Source organism: Mirounga leonina, unplaced genomic scaffold, assembly GCF_011800145.1.
Source record: "Mirounga leonina isolate KUSES-001 unplaced genomic scaffold, KU_Mleo_1.0 Mir_128, whole genome shotgun sequence".
NCBI lineage: Eukaryota > Metazoa > Chordata > Mammalia > Carnivora > Phocidae > Mirounga > Mirounga leonina.
In genome coordinates this window covers 21,072,150-21,091,515 of record NW_023270320.1, presented here as the reverse complement: position 1 = coordinate 21,091,515, position 19,366 = coordinate 21,072,150, and the positions used below count along the sequence as shown (strand labels likewise).

The 19,366-nt window shown below is 39.3% G+C and overlaps 1 protein-coding gene across 3 annotated transcripts in view; it reads left to right on the top strand.

The window, feature by feature from the left end:
• Positions 1-19,366, top strand: part of ASAH1 (N-acylsphingosine amidohydrolase 1) — a 48,455-nt gene that overhangs the window by 11,652 nt on the left and 17,437 nt on the right. For 2 of the 3 annotated variants that reach the window (XM_035004195.1, XM_035004194.1), the window contains exons 2-4: positions 9,356-9,402; positions 17,121-17,219; positions 19,127-19,217. In XM_035004195.1, the coding sequence (XP_034860086.1) occupies positions 9,356-9,402; positions 17,121-17,219; positions 19,127-19,217 (237 nt within the window). The remainder of the gene's footprint in view (positions 1-9,355; positions 9,403-17,120; positions 17,220-19,126; positions 19,218-19,366) is intronic. The other variant, XM_035004196.1, reaches the window with a different exon arrangement.

Sequence of the window (19,366 nt, the reverse complement as noted above, 5' to 3'; positions counted from 1 at the left end):
TGATATAGATAGGCTTATGATGAAAATCAAGTTTCCTGCTTCATTCTTTCTACCCCCATTACCCTTCCCTAGAAGTGAATACTTTTAACTATTTGTACTCAGGTGATATTCAGGCAGAACCTGTGTTTACTATCATACTAGTAGTTTGCAGCTCAGTCTGTTTTAATTAATTGGTGCTCATGCCATATTGGGGGCTAGAAGTTTTTATTCACTCCTGGTTATTTTTATGAATATTACTTTGATATGTTTATGCTTAATTTGTCTCAATCAACTTTAGGCATTGTCTACTCTAATACTGCAATGATGGATAAAAATTTAGCTTCCTTGGACCATCTTTCCTGCATCTTTTTTTTTTTTTTAACAGTTTTGAGATATAACTGATATATTATACAGTTTACCCCCTAGAACTATACAGTTTAATGGCTTCAGTATATTCACAGAGTTGTGCAACAGTTTCTCCAGTCAATTTTAGAACACTTTCATCATCCCCAAAAGAAACCTCTTATCCCTTAGCCCTAAACCTGAAACCTACCCCTCAGCCCTCAGTAATCACTTGTATACTTTCTGTCTCTGTGGATTTGTCCTTTCTGGACGTTTCACATAAAGGGAATCATAAAATATGTGGTTCTTTGTGATTGGCTTCCTTCACTTAGCATAGTGTTTTCAAGGTTCATCCACACTGTAGCATGTAGCAATACTTCATTTCTGTTTATGATGGAATAACGTCCATTGTATGGCTATACCACATTTTGATCATCCATTCATCAGTTAATGGACATTTGGGTTGTTTCCAATTTTGGTATTGTGAGTAATGATGCTATGAACTTTTGTATTTGTGTAGGTTTTTTTGTGTGGACACATGTTTTCATATCTTTTCAGTTTATACCTAGGAGCAGAATTGTGGGGTCACATGATAACTATATGTTTAACTGAGAGAGGGCCAGTTTTCCAAAGCAGCTGCACTGTTTTACATTTCCACCAACATTGAATGAAGGTTCCAGTTTCTCCACATCCATGCTAACGCTTATTTTATTATTATTATTATTATTGCCATCTTAGTTACTGTGAAGTGGTATCTCCTTGTGGTTTTGATTTGCATTTCCCTGTTGGCAAATGACGTTTGGCATCTTTTCATATGTTTATTGACTTACATCTTCTTTGGAGAAATGTCTATTCAAATCCTTTGCCTATTTTTTAATTAAGTTGTCTTTTTCTTATTGAACTTTAAGATATTTATATATTCTAGATATAGGCCTCTTATCAAACATGATTTTCAGTTTGCATAAATGTGAGGGTTTATTTCTTGGACTCTCAATTCTATTCCATTGATTTGTCTTTATGCTGATACTGCAGTGTCTTGCTTACTGTTGCTTTTATAGTAAGTTTCAAATTAGGAGGTGTCAGTCTTCCAACTTTGTTGGTCTTTTTCAAGACCGTTTTGGCTATTATGTGTTCCTTGAATTGCCATATGAATTTTAGGGTCACTTGTCTTTCTGCAAAGAAGCCAGATGGGATTTAAATAGGTATTGCATCAAATCTGTGGGTTAGTTTAGTGAGTATTGCCGTCTTAACAGTATTAAGCCTTCTGGTCTATGAACATGTATGTCTTCCATTTATTTAGGTCTTTAAATTTCTTTTTACAATGTTTTATAATTTCAGTGTACAAGTCTTGCACTTCTTTGGTTAAATTTATTACTAAGTATCATATTCTCTTTGATGCTATTTTAAGTAGAACTGTTTTCTTAATTTCATTTTCAGTTTGCTCATTGCTACTGTATGGAATTGATTTTGTACATTGATCTTGTATCCTCCAAACTTGCTGAATTCATTTATTATTTTTTAAAAGTTTTTAGTGGATTTATTAGGGGTTTTATATATATATATATATATATATATATATAAAGAGAGAGAGAGAGATTGATTATATCATCTGAAAATAAGACGGTTTTACTTCTTTTCCAGTTTGGATCCTTTCTGTTTTCTTGCCTAATTGCTCTGGCTAGATACTCTAGCACAGTATTGAAGTGGTGCACGTGGACATCCTTGACCCATCCCTCTTTTTTCTACCTTCTCTTCTTCATTTCTATATACTTTTGCATAGTCAACATCAATAACATAATTGTAATTGAGTCATTCATGCTTTGTCTGTATATTCCCTTTTAAAAAATGGGAACAGTAAACAATGTTTAAAGAAGTATGACTTGTAATGGTTATTGCTCAGTGTGCTGACTATATTTCCTTTTCTATAATTCTAAAGCCACAACTCTAATGACACTGAAAGAATATTCAAATATGTTTTCTTCGACATTCATACTCATGACACGTTTTAGTTTGCTTCATGTTTATATCATGGCATTCTTGTACAGATTTTTTTCCTTGGAATTTCTTATTGCTTTCTTTACATTTTTTTGTCATTAGAAGAAACCAAACCTATGCCATCCTGACTGTATTTTTTTTTTTTTTTTTTTTTTTGAGAGAGAGCAGGGGGTGAAGAGAGGGAGAGGTAGAAAGAGAATCTTAAGCAGACTCCACACTGAGTGCAGAGCCCTATGCAGGGCTCGATCTCCTGACCCCGAGTCATGACCTGAGCTGAAATCAAGAGTTGGGTGCTTAACCAACTGAGCCACCCAGGTGCCCCCATTCTACTTATATTATGTATATTATTCAACCTCTGATTTATTCTCTCAATATTTATTGTGTCCATTCTTAAAAACCTATTTAATTCCTAATCTAGCTGGGACCAATTTGTTTTTATTTGTACCATATTTTTCTGATGCTGCAGTTTCTTCCTGTAGTTTCTAGTTGTTTTTCTTTTGTTCATAAAGTCTGTGCTTCTCTTGTAGCCTCAAGTTCTTCCAGCCTTTCAACCATACAGTTTTTTCTGTGGAGTCCCGCTTTTTAGGACACCTGTTTCTTCGTGTCTGTTGGGAGTGTAATTTCTAAGGGTTCCCTTTACCGTGTATGTTGGAGCCATTCTTTTGGGATCCTGTTCTGTCTTTTACTTGGTTTACTCCTTTATTTTGGTAGAATATATCTTGAAGTAACTTGTTAAGAAATAATATGTGGGAGGTACACTTTCTGTGTCCTTGCCATGACTTATAATTGAAGACTCCATTTAAATCCCAAAATTGATGAGTGCCTTGACCAGTTATAAAATTCTAGTTTGAAATTAATTTCCTGCCAAGGAAATGATGGTGTCACTCTCTTCTAGCATTCATGTAGCTGTTGAGAAGTCTGATGGGTGTGTAATTCTTATTCTTTTGTAGGACCCCCTCCCCTGCCCAGTGCTAGAAGCTTTTATGTTTTTTGTCTTTATTCTTTATGTCTGAAATAGCACAGTAATGTGTCTCACTGAAAGCTCTTTTTTTTTTTCAGTTTTTTTTTTTTTTGAGTAATCAGTAGGCCTTTCCATTTTAAAACACATCTCCATTCAGCTCTAGCAAAATTTCTTATATTACTTCTTTCATAATTTCTTCTCCTTTATTTTCTGTGCTTTCTCTTTCTGGAAATCCTATTAGTCAGATTGTTGGACCCCATGTAGTGATTTTATAAACCTTTCTATTTTTTTTTTTTTCTCCTGTGGTTTATCTTATTATTTTTCCTGTGTTTCTTTTTTTTATTATTTAAACTCAATTTAGTTAACATATATTGTATTATTAGTTTCAGAGGGAGAATTTAGTGATTCATCAGTTGCATATAACACCCAGTGTTCATTACATCAAGTGCCCTCCTTAATGCCCATCATCCAGTTATCCCTTCCCCTCACCCAACACCCTCCAGCAACCCTCAGTTTGTTTCCTAGAGTTCAGCATCTTTTATGGTTTGTCTTCCTTTCAGTTTTCATCTTATTTTCCTTTCCCTTCCCCTGTGTTCATCTGTTTTGTTTTTTAAATTCCACATATGAGAGAAATCTTTATGGTATTTATCTTTCTCTATCTCACTTAGCATAATATCCTCTAGTTCCATCCACATCATTGCAAATGGCAAGAGTTCATTCTTTTTGGTGGCTGAGTAATATTCCATTTTGTATATATGCCACATCTTCTTTATCCATTCATCTATCAGTGGACATCTGGGCTCTTTGCATATTTTGGCTATTGTGGACATTGCTGCTACAAACATTGGGGTGCAGGTGCCCCTTCAAATCACTGTGTTTATATCCTTTGGATAAATACCTTTCTTGTGTTTTCTATATATTTTTTTTTATTCTAAGACAGATTTTCTCACCTTTACTTTTCTTTTTATTTCAGCAGTTATGTTTTTAATTATTTGGTTTACCTTTTTTCCATACCATCTTGTTCTTGTTTTATAGGTATAATATATTGAATTTTTCTTGAGGTTACTAGCAGAGTAATCAGGAATGTTGAAACTGATCATTATCTTACATTATTTTTTTTTTTCTGTTCCTTAAATTATTGAATATTTTTCAGTTAGGTTCTTTTTCATTTGTTTTCTTTGTGCCTAAATATTAGACTAGGAGGCCTTTACTCTCAGGCAGGAGTCATTCACCTTTTTTGTACAGGGCTAGGTAGTATATCTTTTAGGCATTGTGGGCTAAGAGGCAAATCAAGGATATTATGTAGGTGTTATATATGTATAACATATATTTCCAAAAATTTTTTATTGATGAAAGTAAATTAACAGGTTGATACATTTTTTTGTAATATAGGTCTACTAATGAGAAGAATTAATTTCTTATGGAAATTGGGATTTTGCTTATTGGGATTCAGGATTAGTGTTCCAAATTGATAGCAAATGTTTATATGTTATTCCTGATCTGCAATGAGATTTTACATGGTCTTTTTGTCATAGTCAGCAGTGTCTTTTTGTATGGATAGTGTTGTAGGATGAGTAATAGCTTCCCAAAGATGCCCATGTCCTAATCCTGAGAAACTGTGAATATATTCCTTTTGTGGCAAAGGGGACTTTGCAGATGCGATTTAGTAAAGGAGCTTGAACAGGGGACATTATACTGGATTACCCAGAGGAGCCCAATATAATCACAGAGATCCCTGTAAGAGGGAGGCAGGAGGTTAGAGAAAAGATGCTGTGCTCCTGGCTTTGAGGTTGGAGGAAGGGGCCACAAGCCAAAGAATGTAGGCGACCTCTAGAAGCTAGAAAAGTCAGGGAAACAGATTCCGCCTTAGAGCCCCAGAGGGAACACAGTCCTGCAGACCCACTTTAGATTCTGACCTCCAGAGCTATAACATAATAAATTTGTGTTGTTTTAAGCTATTACGTTCATGGTAATTAGTTACAGCAGTCATAGGAAACTAAGACAACTAAGTGCTGCCAAATACGACATAAGTAAATGAGCATATGATTTTTTTTTTTAAGGTTTTACTTATTCATTTGAGAGAGAGAGCACAAGCAGGGGGAGAGGCAGAGGGAGAGGGAGAAGCAGACTCTCTGCTGAGCAGGGAGCCCCATGTGGGGCTCGATCCCAGGACCCTGAAATCATGACCTGAGCAGAAGGCAGCCGCTTAACTGACGGAGCCACCCAGGCACCCCTTGACTGCCCTTCTATGTATGCCTTGAATTATGAGAGGTAACCTGTGCATAATTTCACTACCTAAATATTTTCACTTTAGATTTTCTTAAACAGGTAACCGGAAATCTTAAAACTTTTACACAGTCGGGTTTCTATGATGATATATGTTGCATCCTAGTGCTATTATAATGCAGAATACTTTTATTAGTATAATAAAGTCCCCCCGAGCATATGATTTTAAATGACTCTGTCTCTGAGGCACTTTCAGTTAATTTTTGGTAGTTAGGTAGTAGATGCAGGAGTATTGGCTGATAAGACAAAAGCAGAAGCAGCTGTTGTGAAGAAAGGAGCTCCTTGAAGAGGTTCCTGGCTCAGAGTGGCAATTATTCTGGAGGGTATTATAAGGACATTAAATGAGGATGAAAGGAGAGTCAAACAAACAGAAAATAACCCCATCCTGACCTCTGCATACAAAACTGCATATGGCATTATCACTCGGCAGAAAACGAAACACACACAGTCTCTTTCTCCTCTCTCTTTGTTTCACACATACACAGCGCCTCCAAGGGTTTTCCTCTAAAGAAACTGAAAAAGTCGTCTAGGAAGAACCCGGACAGCTTGTACGGCTGTCCTGCTTTCCAGCAGTGGCGGGCACCCCTCAGTCAGCAGGCCCAGGACTGCCTGCCGCCTGTTTCCGTAAGACCTGCGAGCGAAGAATGGTGTTGACATTTTTTAAAAGTTGGGAGGGAAAAATCAAAAGAAGATTAATATTTTGTGGCATGTAAAAATTACATGGAATGCACATGTCCGTGTCCATCCACCGAGTTGTATTGGAACGTGGCCACGCTTGTGTATTTGCCCACCGTCCGTGGGTGCCTTGCGTTACAGCACCTGCCGAGCAGAGCCTGGGTGCAGGGCGCCTGTGGCTTGGCACGCTGCAAGTGATAGTTGTGTAATTTTAACTCAACTGCATTTTGAGTGCCACATGTATCAACGTACCATGTTATTTTAATCCTTAAAAAAATTATCAGTGCAAACCTATCATGTCAAAACACAGAAAGTGAACTTCAGATGTTATGCTCTCGATGCAAAGTGGAGTATGGATTATCTTGGCAGTTAATTAGGTAACAGAGCACGTCTAGCATTGTGCTGAAGGAATGCAGTACGTATCAACATTGCACGATTCAGGGGTCAGCACAGTATTCCCGACCCGTAGGAAAAAAATGATCAGAAAAATAAGACAGTATAAAAGAATATCTCATCACAGAATTTATTTACAAATTTTTATTTTTTTTTAAGATTTTATTTATTTATTTGAGAGAGAGAGAATGAGAGACAGCACGAGAGGGAAGAGGGTCAGAGGGAGAAGCAGGGAGCCCGATGCGGGACTCAATCCCGGGACTCCAGGATCATGACCTGAGCCGAAGGCAGTCGCTTAACCAACTGAGCCACCCAGGTGCCCTATTTACAAATTTTTAAAAGCAAAATGAGGTTGCAACCAAAATAAGTCTTCAAGATAGCTCATCTGTTAGCAAAGCAGGGAAAGGCATTTAGCCGTGGTGAGTTAATGAAATCACACTTGATTGCACCAGTAGAAAAGAACGTGTCCTGAGAAGATTTGTTGTGCACTGTTAGCCTTTAGATGAGAACGGCTACCTGGGACTTTGGTAGACACATCCATATCAGTTGAAGAGCAAGGCAAATTGATTCTCAATTATTGATACTGAAGTTACTGATACTGATCAGTTATTGCTATTTATTAAAGCATCAGTGCCAAGTCTGAGACTGAAGACTTAGTCTCTGTATATATCCTCATGGAACAACTGCAGGCAAGGATGCTCTCAAAGAACTTGAGAACTTAGTAATTCAGTAAGACCTGTAACGGAATCTGCTATTTTGTATAACAGTGGACAATGGTAAGAATATGTGTGGTGTAGACAAAAGCTTAGTTGGACAAATGTACAAAGCTTGTGAAAATGCAAGCTGTGTCCAGCTTGTGATTATTATAGTGCTGATTGGCAGGTAATTTGTGGAAAATATTTGAATCTCTCATGTGTTAATGAACCACTACTATCAACCATGAACTCCTTTTCCTCTTGTAGACTTAACCATTATCATTTCTGTGAATTTTTATAAGAAAGATGCTGAATATCCAAACCTCTACACAGGAGTTAGGTTAGCAACAGTCAAGTTTTACTATGGTTTTTAAACTCAGGGGCTGAAATTTTTCCAAACAAGAACCCCCCTCGACCACTGTTATGAACATTGAGTGGCTTTGGAGATTCGCTTTTGCTACCTTGATACTGAATTATCAAATTAGTGCTTTATATTATGTAATATGTTATATTCTAATATTTTAGAAATAGAGTTTAAATTCTAATGATTGAATTAGTTTCTGATAATCTGATGCTTAGTGCTGTTTCTTAGTGAATTGAGTCTAAAATTACAAGGCAAAACAGCACTTATGAGCAACTTTTACTGTAGTAAAGTTATTAGATAGTTAATGTTTGGATCACAGGTTAGGTCATGCTACATTATACACTTCTTTACTATAAAAAGTTAATACATTATGGAATGAATAAGTCATAGGGATGAAAGGCACAGCATAGAGAGTATAGTGAGTGGTATTATTAAAATATTGTGACAGATTATAGCCTGTAGTGAGCACAGCGTAACATACAGAGTTGGTGGAATCGCTATGTTATACACCTGAAACTAATGTAACATTGTGTATCAACTGTACTTAATCAAAAAAAAATTTAAAGCAAGATGTTACATCTCCATTCCCACAAAATTTTTGCTGCAGAAATATTTTCTGAGCTCAAACTATAGTTCTAGCAGTTTCCTTCCCTATTCCACCTCTTACTATGGATTTCTACTTCTTTTTAAAAATTATTTTACATTTACAATATTGGGTCTACAGCAGGAGATAAACATGCTTGCTATCTTGAACTAGTAATAAAAAACATCGTAAATCTGTGTGAACTTTTACCATTTCATGTTAAGAGCTGATTTTATGTTGCTACTAAGCTTCAACAGTTCTCCCTAAAACAGTCTCATTCATTCATTCACTGAGTGGTCTCAGTGTTGGGAGCCATTCACCTCCTGGAGCACAGGAGGTGAAGAGAGAAACATAATTTTAATGCAGGGTCATAACTATGGTAATAGAGATGTGCACAGGTGCTCAGGGAGGATGGAGGAGAGTATGACTGTTTTCATATGGGAAGTAGAGGAAGACTTCACAAAAAGACAGTATTTGAAATGAATGGGTCTTAGAAATTAAAGTGCAAAGTTCATCAGGTGGAGAAATGGCATTTTGGGCCACTGGAACAGTGCATGCACAGGCAGGGGAGGGTCCGAGGTCAGGGGACGTGTTTGCGTGTGGCCGTGCATGATAAGAGGAGGAGTGGCAGGAAAGGAGGCTGGGAAGGTAAAGTATGGCCAGATTATGAAGGGCCCTGCACAGTGTGTCCTGAAAATCTGGTTTGGGTTGCAAATCTCAGTTGCAATGGAGTTGGCTCATGAATTCAAGTGACATCATACTCTATCAAGATTTACTTTACTCTTAGTGATATATCAGCCTATCTGACATAAACATTTCCATCTACTTTCTTAACATTTCCTCTTTATTCAGTATGTTTGCAATATAGAATCCAAATTATAGCACTAGTACAAATTGAATTAAGGCTGAAAATGCCCTTAAGTTTGAGATTTTACAAGTTTTCGTGGGAGCAAAAGACTTTTAAGAGGTAATGATCTGAAAGGGCAAATCACGCTTGATTTTGTTTACACAGTCTTTAACTGTTTTTGCAAATTGTTCAGTTTATTATTTTCTGAAACTTAATTTTCATTGTTTTTTTTTAGTGGACAGAAAACTGCAGAAAATCAACCTATCCTCCTTCTGGACCAACGTGAGTAAACATCAGATCTTCAAAACTGACTTTGGCCTTTGTGGAAACTTTTCCCTTATGTAATTATCTCATAAAAATGACAATAATGAAGAAAAATTTAAGTCATGTCTTCTATCCTGAGACAATTTTTTTTTTCTTCTGAGACGGATTTTTTTTTTTTCAGGTCTGTGTGTTATATATTTGGCTAAGACCCTGGACAAATATTGAAATACCCCATGACTAAAATGCCCATTTCTAGTCTATCAAAATCAGAGAAAAAAAAAGAATCTCTGTTCTCCAGTAAATTCTGTCAACTGCCAAGCATTTTTCATCCTGACAAATGCAGAGCTGAACCATGACTTCCTGTGGTACCTGAATATAAACCACCAGATTATATTGGAAGAAAGTGTAGGGTCTTATATATGAAACCGTCAAGAAATAAACGCCTGGCATGATAATCAAAGCTGTCGAGAACAAAACAGGATTAAAAAACATAAGGGAAGGACCAGTGTCATATTTTAGTGCATTTAATGTTAATATTTTTAATATAATATATGGCCTTTTCAAATCTTTTGTGGCTAAATGGGTTTATGAGAAAAGTTTAAGAATAGCCCACCAGTCCAGAGGATACAGAATGTGGAAAAGCAGAGAAAGGTGTAAGGAAGGGTAATCTTTTTTGCCCTGCTTTCATTCTCTCTGAAAGTAGCTTGCTGCGGGACAGGGGAAAGGAGAGTATAACTTTAAACTGTTAACCTTAGAAATAAAACTGCCAGTTGTTTTACCAGCAAACATGGGTTTACTTGGGAAGAGCAGAGAATTGCAATCCAGGACAAGCAAGCTACAGCAAAACCAGAGGGAAGCCTGCAGAACAAAAGAGAACACCTTTCTTCTTCCTGTGGGGGTAGTAAAGTGGTATCTAAAGTACTATCAACTTGCAAGGCTCCTTTCTTTCTGGGTTTCTGCTGGGTTGCAAGTTCAAGCCCCACGTTGGGGGTGGAGCTTTCTTTAAAAAAAAATATCTTCAAAAAAATTTAAAAAAAATCTTTCTTTAAAAGCATAAGTGATCAAGAGTCAAGTTTTCCATATCTAGTCGTTTTTCCCCTCAGTTCCAGGAAGGACCTTTCCTGCTTGTCATGTTCTGTGCAGGGAGGAAGGTGCAGAGCAGTTGGAAACCACTTAAAGCCACGTTTGAGTTGATGAGGAAGGTTAGGAGAGAATACTCAGGCACTTCCCATCCAAAGTCTGTATCTTCTTAAGGTCTTAAGTGTTGGAGATTTTCTCAAAACATTGAACCAGCATCATCTTATTGGGATCACTGTTTTTTTAAAAAGTTTGATAGGGAACAAAATACAAAACTTAAAATAATTACGCAAAGCGGAAGAAGTAACAGAACTCCAAGTTGTATGATGGCTGTAAACTAGGACTCTAGGTCTGAAAGTAGCCAACTGAAATATTTGTTGGCACTGATTCCAACTTAGGAGAGAGCTTTTCCCTGTGAAGGCAGACATAGAGTCATATAGGCCTCCTGGAAGTCTCTGCTTGAAGAGACAATGGAAGCAGAGTAGTGAACACAGCCAGGAGCACACGGTACATTTGTAAACGTACAGGACAGGTACGTACTGACACTTTGTTAGTAGACCAGTGGTTTAATGCATGTAAGTAGTGGGAATTTTAGAATTGCTGGTAGGGCCAGACAGTTATTTGGTCCAAACCAGAGTCTCTTTTTATCAAGACAACAATTATTAGATTTTCAATATCGTTTCTCCCTCTCTAGAGTCAATTGTTGGGTATCTCTTGTCAGTTTTTCTAAATAATCATCTGGGAGAACATTCCTTTGGACTGTGACAGAGGTTTGGCTGTTGGTCTCCTTGAGCACAGCATTTTTGATGGAAATACCAGTGAGGTGGTTTTGTTTGGCCTCCAGGAAGTGAGTCAAGTCTGGCACGCCCAAAAACCTTATTAATAGCGCTGCCGGCAAAAGTATGACATCTAGTACATTTTGGACATAAGAGCCATTTTTAATCTTATCCCCATTGGGGGTGAGGACGTCTCATTGTTTCCATAATACTCCAAAGTGATGAACTGCCCCAAAAGCATACTGACTGTCGGTATAAATGTTCGTGGCTTTAGCCTTGGCTAAGGGACAAGTTTGAGCAAGGGCATATATTTCAACCTGTTGGGTAGAAATACCAAAGGTAAAGGTGCTGCCTCAGTGATTTCAAAAAGGAGTTGCGGTAGCCTACCCCACACAGTATTTACCATTCACATCCTTTAAATAAGAGCGCTCAGGAAGTCATGAAAATCCTTGCCTTGCTTCGAAGAGTTTGTTACAAATTGTCGTGAGGGGTCAGAAAGTCCTGTCAACAATCATAAAGGGTATCATCTGGATCCGAGTGTAGTCCTTGTTTGGAGATCAGATGCCCTAAGGATCAAACCTGAATTTGAGCAAACTGCTTTTTTTTTTAACTTTGGAGATTTTTATATCCTTTTAAGGCTACAGATTTTAACAGGTGGATGCTATCTCCTGTGAAGAAGTTTGAGAAGGGGGGATAGAAAAGCAAGTCATCTACATATTTTAACCAAGTAGAGCCTTCCCAAAACTTTCTATCATCCCAGCTTTTAAGGTTTGTGAAAAGTAAGAGGGACTCTGTGAAACCCTGGGGATAAATATGATCGTCTAGCTGTATTGCGGTTCCCAAGTGAAAGCAAAAAGATATTGGCTATTCTCATCAGCGAGAATACTAAAAATGTACTGCATAGTTAAACTATGAAAAATTAGCTTTCAGTAGGAATGGATATCAGTAGCATGTAAAGGTTGGGAACAACAGGATGCCAAGGGAAAACAGTGGTACTTATTACTCTTAGGTCCTGGACAGACCTCCATCCTTAGCCACTGGGTTTTCTTTTTTTTTTTTTTTTTTTAAAGATTTTATTTATTTGAGAGAGAGAGTGAGAGACAGCACAAGAGGGAAGAGGGTCAGAGGGAGAAGCAGACCCCCTGCTGAGCAGGGAGCCCGATGCGGGACTCGATCCCGGGACTCCAGGATCATGACCTGAGCCGAAGGCAGTCGCTTAACCAACTGAGCCACCCAGGCACCCAGCCACTGGGTTTTCTTACAGATAAAATAGGAATATTACAGGGGCTAGTGCAGGGGATAGTGAAGCCCTGAGCCTTATAATCTTCTGTTATGGGCTTGATGCCTCAAGGGCCTTCTTGATTTTGATTAATTCTGCAGAGGGGTTTGAGGGATCTATTTGAATCTTGATGGGGAGGTGTACTTTGGATTCTGCCAGTATCAGTTGAGGATTTTGCCTGTTAAGGAGGTGGTAGTTGATCCAATAGTAGCAAATAATCAGCGTCTCTAGATGCAGCTCCAGTCAGAGATGGAGCAAATGAAAGATGTGCAAGGGTCATTTAATCCCCCTGGTTGGCTATTTTGATTACTGTTACCAAATTCTAGAATTATTTCCCCTTTGGGAGAAGGAAATTCTGGCATGATAGTTCTGTGAGAAATCTTGGCCCCGTAAATGAATAGAGATGGATGAATTAAGGGGGAGAAAGGATGCATCTCTCTCAATAGGCCTAGACCAAAGGGAATAGGGTCAGAGATGGGAACCTGTTGAGGTCTATCAGAGACCCACCCCCTCAACTATTTGAACTGTTTTAGTGCTCTGAGGTCGAGACTGCTTTAAAGCAGTGGGGTTAAGCATGCAGAGTGTAGCTCTGGCGTCAACGCAGACAGGAGATTTGTTCCCAAGTCTGGAAAGTGGTGTCTGCAGGTCACTGAAGAGGGAGGATTGGGAGGAGCACCTTTAGCTCCTTAGGGCCTTGTGTTTGGGAATGAGGAGGAGGCTAGAAAGACTGAGTAAAGGGCTCACAGCACCTGGAGCACTTAAGTTTGTCCCAGCTTTTTAATAATTCCCTGGGTCTTTGCAATAATAGCAGAAACTGGAAGGTTTTTGGTTTTTTTAGGGACCTTCATTTGCCCAAGTCGAAAATTGAAAATTTTAGCAGTCCTTCTTTAGGTGACCCATCTAGGACGCAAGCGAGCCGGTTTGCCAGATTCAACCTGGAGTGCGTATAGTTTTCCATTTCATCCTGGTCCTTTTAAAAGACTCAAGGAGAGGGGCGCCTGGGTGGCTCAATCGGTTAAGCGTCTGCCTTCGACTCAGATCATGATTCCAGGGTCCTGGGATCGAGTCCCGCATCGGGCTCCCTGCTCAGAAGGGAGTCTGCTTCTGCTTCTCCCTCTGCCCTTACTCCTGCTTGTGCTCTCTTTCTCTTTCCCTCCCTCCCTCTCTCTCTCTCAAATAAATAAATAAAATTAAAAAAAAAAAAAAAGACTCAAGGAGAAATATCCCTGTTCAGGTCATTGTTGAACGTAGAGTTAAATGCTACCTGAGTGGATTCAGCATTTAAAGGAAAACCAGAACCTTCTTTAAGAACAATTTGGAGTTGATTGTAGTAGTCATGAAAGAGGTTCATCAGGCTTTTGTGCACAAGCCTGAATTTTTGTTCCCATTGACAGGCTTAGGAAAAGCTACTATAACTGCCCAGTGGATATTCCCTGGGAGTGTTCTAGTGTCTTGCCAAAAGTTAGGAGTCTGTTTCTCTACATGTCCTTCAGGATGTTCCTGTCAGACTAGTTTCATCCAGTGTTTGGTCTGACCCTCACAAATAAGCATGTGGACTAATGGATATAAATCTGAGAAACTAGATTAGTAAGTTTGAATAACTAGGGTAAATTCTATAGCAAGCTTATGTGGGGGGGGGCGGGGAGGGTGTCAGTCACTTTAGAAAATTCTTTATGGCTCGCATAGTTCCCTTAGTACAGCAAGCATAAGAAACTTGGCATTTCTGTAGATCCTCAGAAGACTCAACTTTAAAGAGGCAGGAGAAGGAGCAGGGAGCATTTCAGAGGGAAAAAAGGAAGTTCAGCTGTGAGAAGAAAGGAAAGTGGCACCTGCCAGGTGTCTGGAAACAAAGAAGGTAGAGGAGGAGAAAAAGAGAGCTCCAAAGCCATTTAGGCTTCTTTCACTTGTATCAGTTAATTTAGAAATAGTATTTTACAAAGAGGCAAACTCAGAATCCTGAAAGGATTCAGAAGCCTCAAGGTGCCGTCTAAAACAGGCATCCCATTTAGGTTTTTTTGTTTTTTAGTGGCTGTGCTTTCTAATTTACTTTTGGGTAAACCAAGTTCGGGCAGGTCGGAAAGTTCCCCATAAGGGCTATTGAAGTTCTAAATTACTTTTGGTTAACTCAGTCTATTTAGTTATAAATGCATATGCAGAAGGACCATAGTTTTTAAAGATAGACCAGGTGGAGCCCCAGTAGGGGCCTGGTACCCTCAAAGCATTTTGATGACTGGGATTCCATTTCGTAGACGTTTTTCTGAAGAGTAAAGAGAAAAAATGCTAAGTAGCACAGTTTCAACAGAAAATAGCCTGTTTCCAGAAGGCATCAGACCAAAGGCCCAGTATGGTTCCAGCAAGAACAATCCAGTTCCAAATTGGAGTCATACCAAAAGCCTCGCGCATATCCAGCGGGCACAGTCTGATCCCAAAATGAGTCAGTTCACACCAGCAGAGGAACCGTCTGGTTCCAGACAGGAGTCGGTACAGTTCCAACAGGAACAGTCTGATTCTGTAAAGGAGTCAACAGTTACTCTCCAATTAAACACACACACACACACACACACACACAGCCTTAAGACAAATCCCGAATAAAGCCTGGAGAGTTCGAACACAGAGAAGAGGTTGAATCCCAGGGAACACTTACCCTCCAGCCCCAGGATTGTCAGGAAAGCAGGGAGCCCAGTTGGCTCTGTGGTTAATAGACACCTGTTTTCTCACCAGCCTTGGAGTTGTTGGGGGTTTTCTCTGGATTCTACTTCTGATCACCAAATACTGTTAACCTTAAAAAATAAATCTGCCAGTTATTTTACCAGCAAATATGGGTTTATTCAGGAATAGCAGAGAATTATAGTGAGGGACAAGCAGGCTAGGGCAAAACCATAGGCAAGTCTGTAGAACAAGGGAGAGGAGCACTCTTTTCTAGAGGAAAAGGAAGTTGAGAAGGCTGTTAAAATAAGTCCACTGGAGTAAACTGGGAGTTGGAAGAGCTTCTCATTGGCCTGGCTGTTGCCAGGGCAACCTTTCTTCCTCTGCTGGGATAGTGAAGTAGTAGTTCAGGGTCCTATCAACTTGACAATGGATCGTGCATCACCACATCAAAAACTAATGATGTGGGCGCCTGGGTGGCTCAGTCGTTAAGCGTCTGCCTTCGGCTCAGGTCATGATCCAGGGTCCTGGGATCGAGCCCCACATCGGGCTCCCTGCTCGGCGGGAAGCCTGCTTCTCCCTCTCCCACTCCCCCTGCTTGTGTTCCTGCTCTCGCTATGTCTCTCTCTGTCAAAAAAAATAAATAAAATCTTAAAAAAAAAAAAAAAACTAATGATGTATTGTATGGTGACTAACATAACATAATAAAATTTAAAAAAAGAAAAGAAAGGCAGCTTTCTTCCTGTTGGGTCTGCAGTTGGGCATGAGAGCTACCCTGTCTGCCCCCAACTCCAGTTTAAATTACATTTTCTTTTATTAATTTTCAGAAACCAGCAATATCAAGATGACATTCTTGATTTTTGTAGCATTCCAGTTATATATATATATATATATATATAGTACTGCACTTGCCTAAATTATGTATTCTAAATAGCCTCTGCCCCAGATACAGTGCAACTGTAATACACGAAATTCTTTCAGTTTACTCACTTTTCTGTGGAAAAAGGCAAATATTTGACAGGAAGTAAGTTAGAAGTAATCAGTTTCTATGTTATTCTAAAGCCAGTGTGCATTCCAGCCCTCTCTCTAATGGCTTGTTCTCTGGAGGTCTTCCTTTGTGTAAACACTGGCTGCATCTTGGTTTTCAGCGCCTTATTGATTACATGCATCTCTTGACTGGTCTCACTGCCCCAATTCATTTAACACGTAATGAATACCTTCCATATTTAAGGCTTTTTTTTTTTTCCTACTCCCTTGCATGTTCACCTTGTGTGTGTCTGTGAATTGGTAACCCTGCAAACCTTCCCTGCTTGGGCTTTTAACTGGTTCCAGGCTGCTGAGTGTATATTTGTGATACAAGCATACAAAGACAGGTGTGCAAAACCCACATGTACAGATAACACATTTTTCTCATATCTGTCTATCTATATTGTAAATACCCTTGTCCTGGTATTTCTCCTGGATTCCTTCCTGCCTCCCTAGCCTGTTCTCTGCATAAAAATCTTCCATTCTGCTCTGATCCTTTCCTCTGAACTGTAACTGCGTCTTGGGATGTGAGAGGGGGGCGTGGTATTCATACATCTTTGAATGACAGCAGAATCCCCCTGTACATTATTTTTGATCGAGTGCCTGGGTTCTGGAGGCAGGCACAAGCATCTGTGAGGGAGGAGAGAAACAAACGCCTGTTTCTCCAGCCTGACGGGTCACATCAGGGCTGGAGATCAAGGGACTGACAGCTGGAGCACCCCTGAATCCCTCCAGATCCCATTAGCACTTATTTTCTGCTGCTCCCTGGCGCTCAGCCTCTGCGTGTGCGTGTGTTGTGTCACTGAGACTAGTTTTAGAGCCACCTGTGGAGCCCGGTGGGTTCAGTCAGCTCTTAATAGTGACTGTGATGAGCTGAGCACAGCAGATGCTAAGTCGTAAACATAATGTAATGGGATGTTTATTGTTTGCAGTGACGTGGGAAGATATTCTGTAGTAATGACTATTGATGGAGTACCGATACTGCGGAGTATTTTCTGTGTATTTCATGTAATCGTCACTGCCCTCCTAAGGTAGATACTATTTATTTCTCGAGGAAATTGAGGTACAGATGTTAAATACGGAGACATTTTAGAAAAATGTTTAGTGAGAAGTAAAATGTGGGATCATGGCTAAGCGTTGGTTATTAAAATGATTTTTTTCATCAGCTTCACAGTTCTTTCAAAGGATTGTGATTAGTGGAGGTGTTATTATAGAGAGATTTTGGGGTCTCCCCATGCCCACGTAATCTAATCCTCTGCTCTACTGAGTTTATTTCCTCTCCATTTCTTCTTTGGAATCCTTGAGCCTACCCAAGGCTCTGGACTGAAGACAAATCAGGAGATTAGGGTGGATATAGGTTTGGGTTTTGTTGGACATTCTAAGGGGAAGAGCAGCTGATTGGAGTTCAGAAAACCTGTCTTAGGGCAGTGCCACTGATGTGCAGAGCTCCACTGGGCCACTGCCTTACCACTGATCCTAGACATGGAAATCTGAGTGTGCGTAGGCAGGGAGGGGAGGCCGTGTAATGGGATGAACCAGAATTTTTTTTTTTTTTGGAATTGTGGAACCGAATTTCGCATGTGACGTTATGATCAGTCAGAAACTGAATTAATTTGTCTTTTGTTTAAAGATTTTATTTATTTGAGAGACAGAGCGAGAGAGAGAGCAGAAGTGGGGAGGAGAGGGAAAAGCAGGCTCCCCGCCAAGCAGGGAGCCCAATGTGGGGCTCGATCCCAGGACCCCAGGATCATGACCTGAGCCGAAGGCAGTCGCTTAACCAACTGAGCCACCCAGGCGCCCCTGAATTAAGTTGTTTTTATGTTAAGCTTTTTTTCTAGGAATTAAGTATCCTAGTCTTTAATATAGATATCAGCTCCTGTAACTCACACCAGCATGCACCTTATGTTTCTCTGGAGCAGAGAAATAATGGAGCAAATGCTGGTTATTTTTATTATTAGTTTTACTAATAATAACGTATATAAATATATATATTTTTATATTTTAAATATTTATGTATTTTTATATATTTTTAAATATATGTTACTTATAAATATATAAATTTATATATTTATATAAATATAAAACAGTAATAGTTTTACTAATTTACTATTAGTTCTAAGCTGATAAATCACCGAATAGCACACCCTTAGAGGCTTAGTAACAAGAGCCGGAAGATAATGTTTCTGTAACTACAGAGAACAGTGGTAGCGTTCATCCACCAGAAATAGGGCCTAGCTCCAATGATAAAGGAGTGGACGTTGCTATATCCTCATAGCAGAAACTGCTGTTTGTCAGTTGAAGGGTAGGAAATTGGGGAATGCGTATGATTGGAACAGTGCTTGGGTTTGCACTGACTACAGAAGAATACGGAGAGAGAGAGCATGGCAGGAAGAGTCTCATGGCTGAGTGAGTAGAGAAGGTTCTTGAAAACAACCGTGGGAAGCTAATACATGCTGCCACTTCTGGATGCTTGAAAGGCAACCTTACTAAAGCCAGTGCTAAGACTGATTTGGCAGTAGTGTGACTGTCGAAGAGGGAATTCTGAGACTGGGAAACCAATCAGAGAGAGGTGCCCAGAGCCTAGACTAAATCTCTGCAGAGATTTAGGAGGGCAAAAAAGGCAGGTATTTTCTAGCAATGAGATTCAGATGACATGAGGCTCATGAGCCAAAATTCTTTCATTTATCACCAATTCACCTTGCCCTTCCAGAATGTATAACTCTATTCTAAGATTTCTGAAATTATGTGTGATTGTGTATACAACATAGGGCAGAAACACTAGCTGGGAAAATGAGCTCTTCTGCAAACCTTGGTTTGAGTACCAACTTCTGTGTTACTGTTAAGCATATGCCTCTAACATAGCCATCTCGATGTAACTGCCTAACTCCCATCAAAAAGTTGCTTTTTACATTTCACGATGCTACACCTCTCATTACAGCTATAGGGGTCCAGTTCCATGGTACACCATAAATCTTGACTTACCGCCCTACAAAAGATGGCATGAATTGATGGCTGACAAGGCACCAGCGGTATGCTGATTGTTAAATCTTCTATTTCTGACATTACTGAATATAACTGCATTTTTAAAAGAGCATTTCATGAAATTACACACCAAGTATTTTAAGGATATGATTTTGATATTTTTCTCCTGTTAACAATAATAGAAGAAATGATGCCA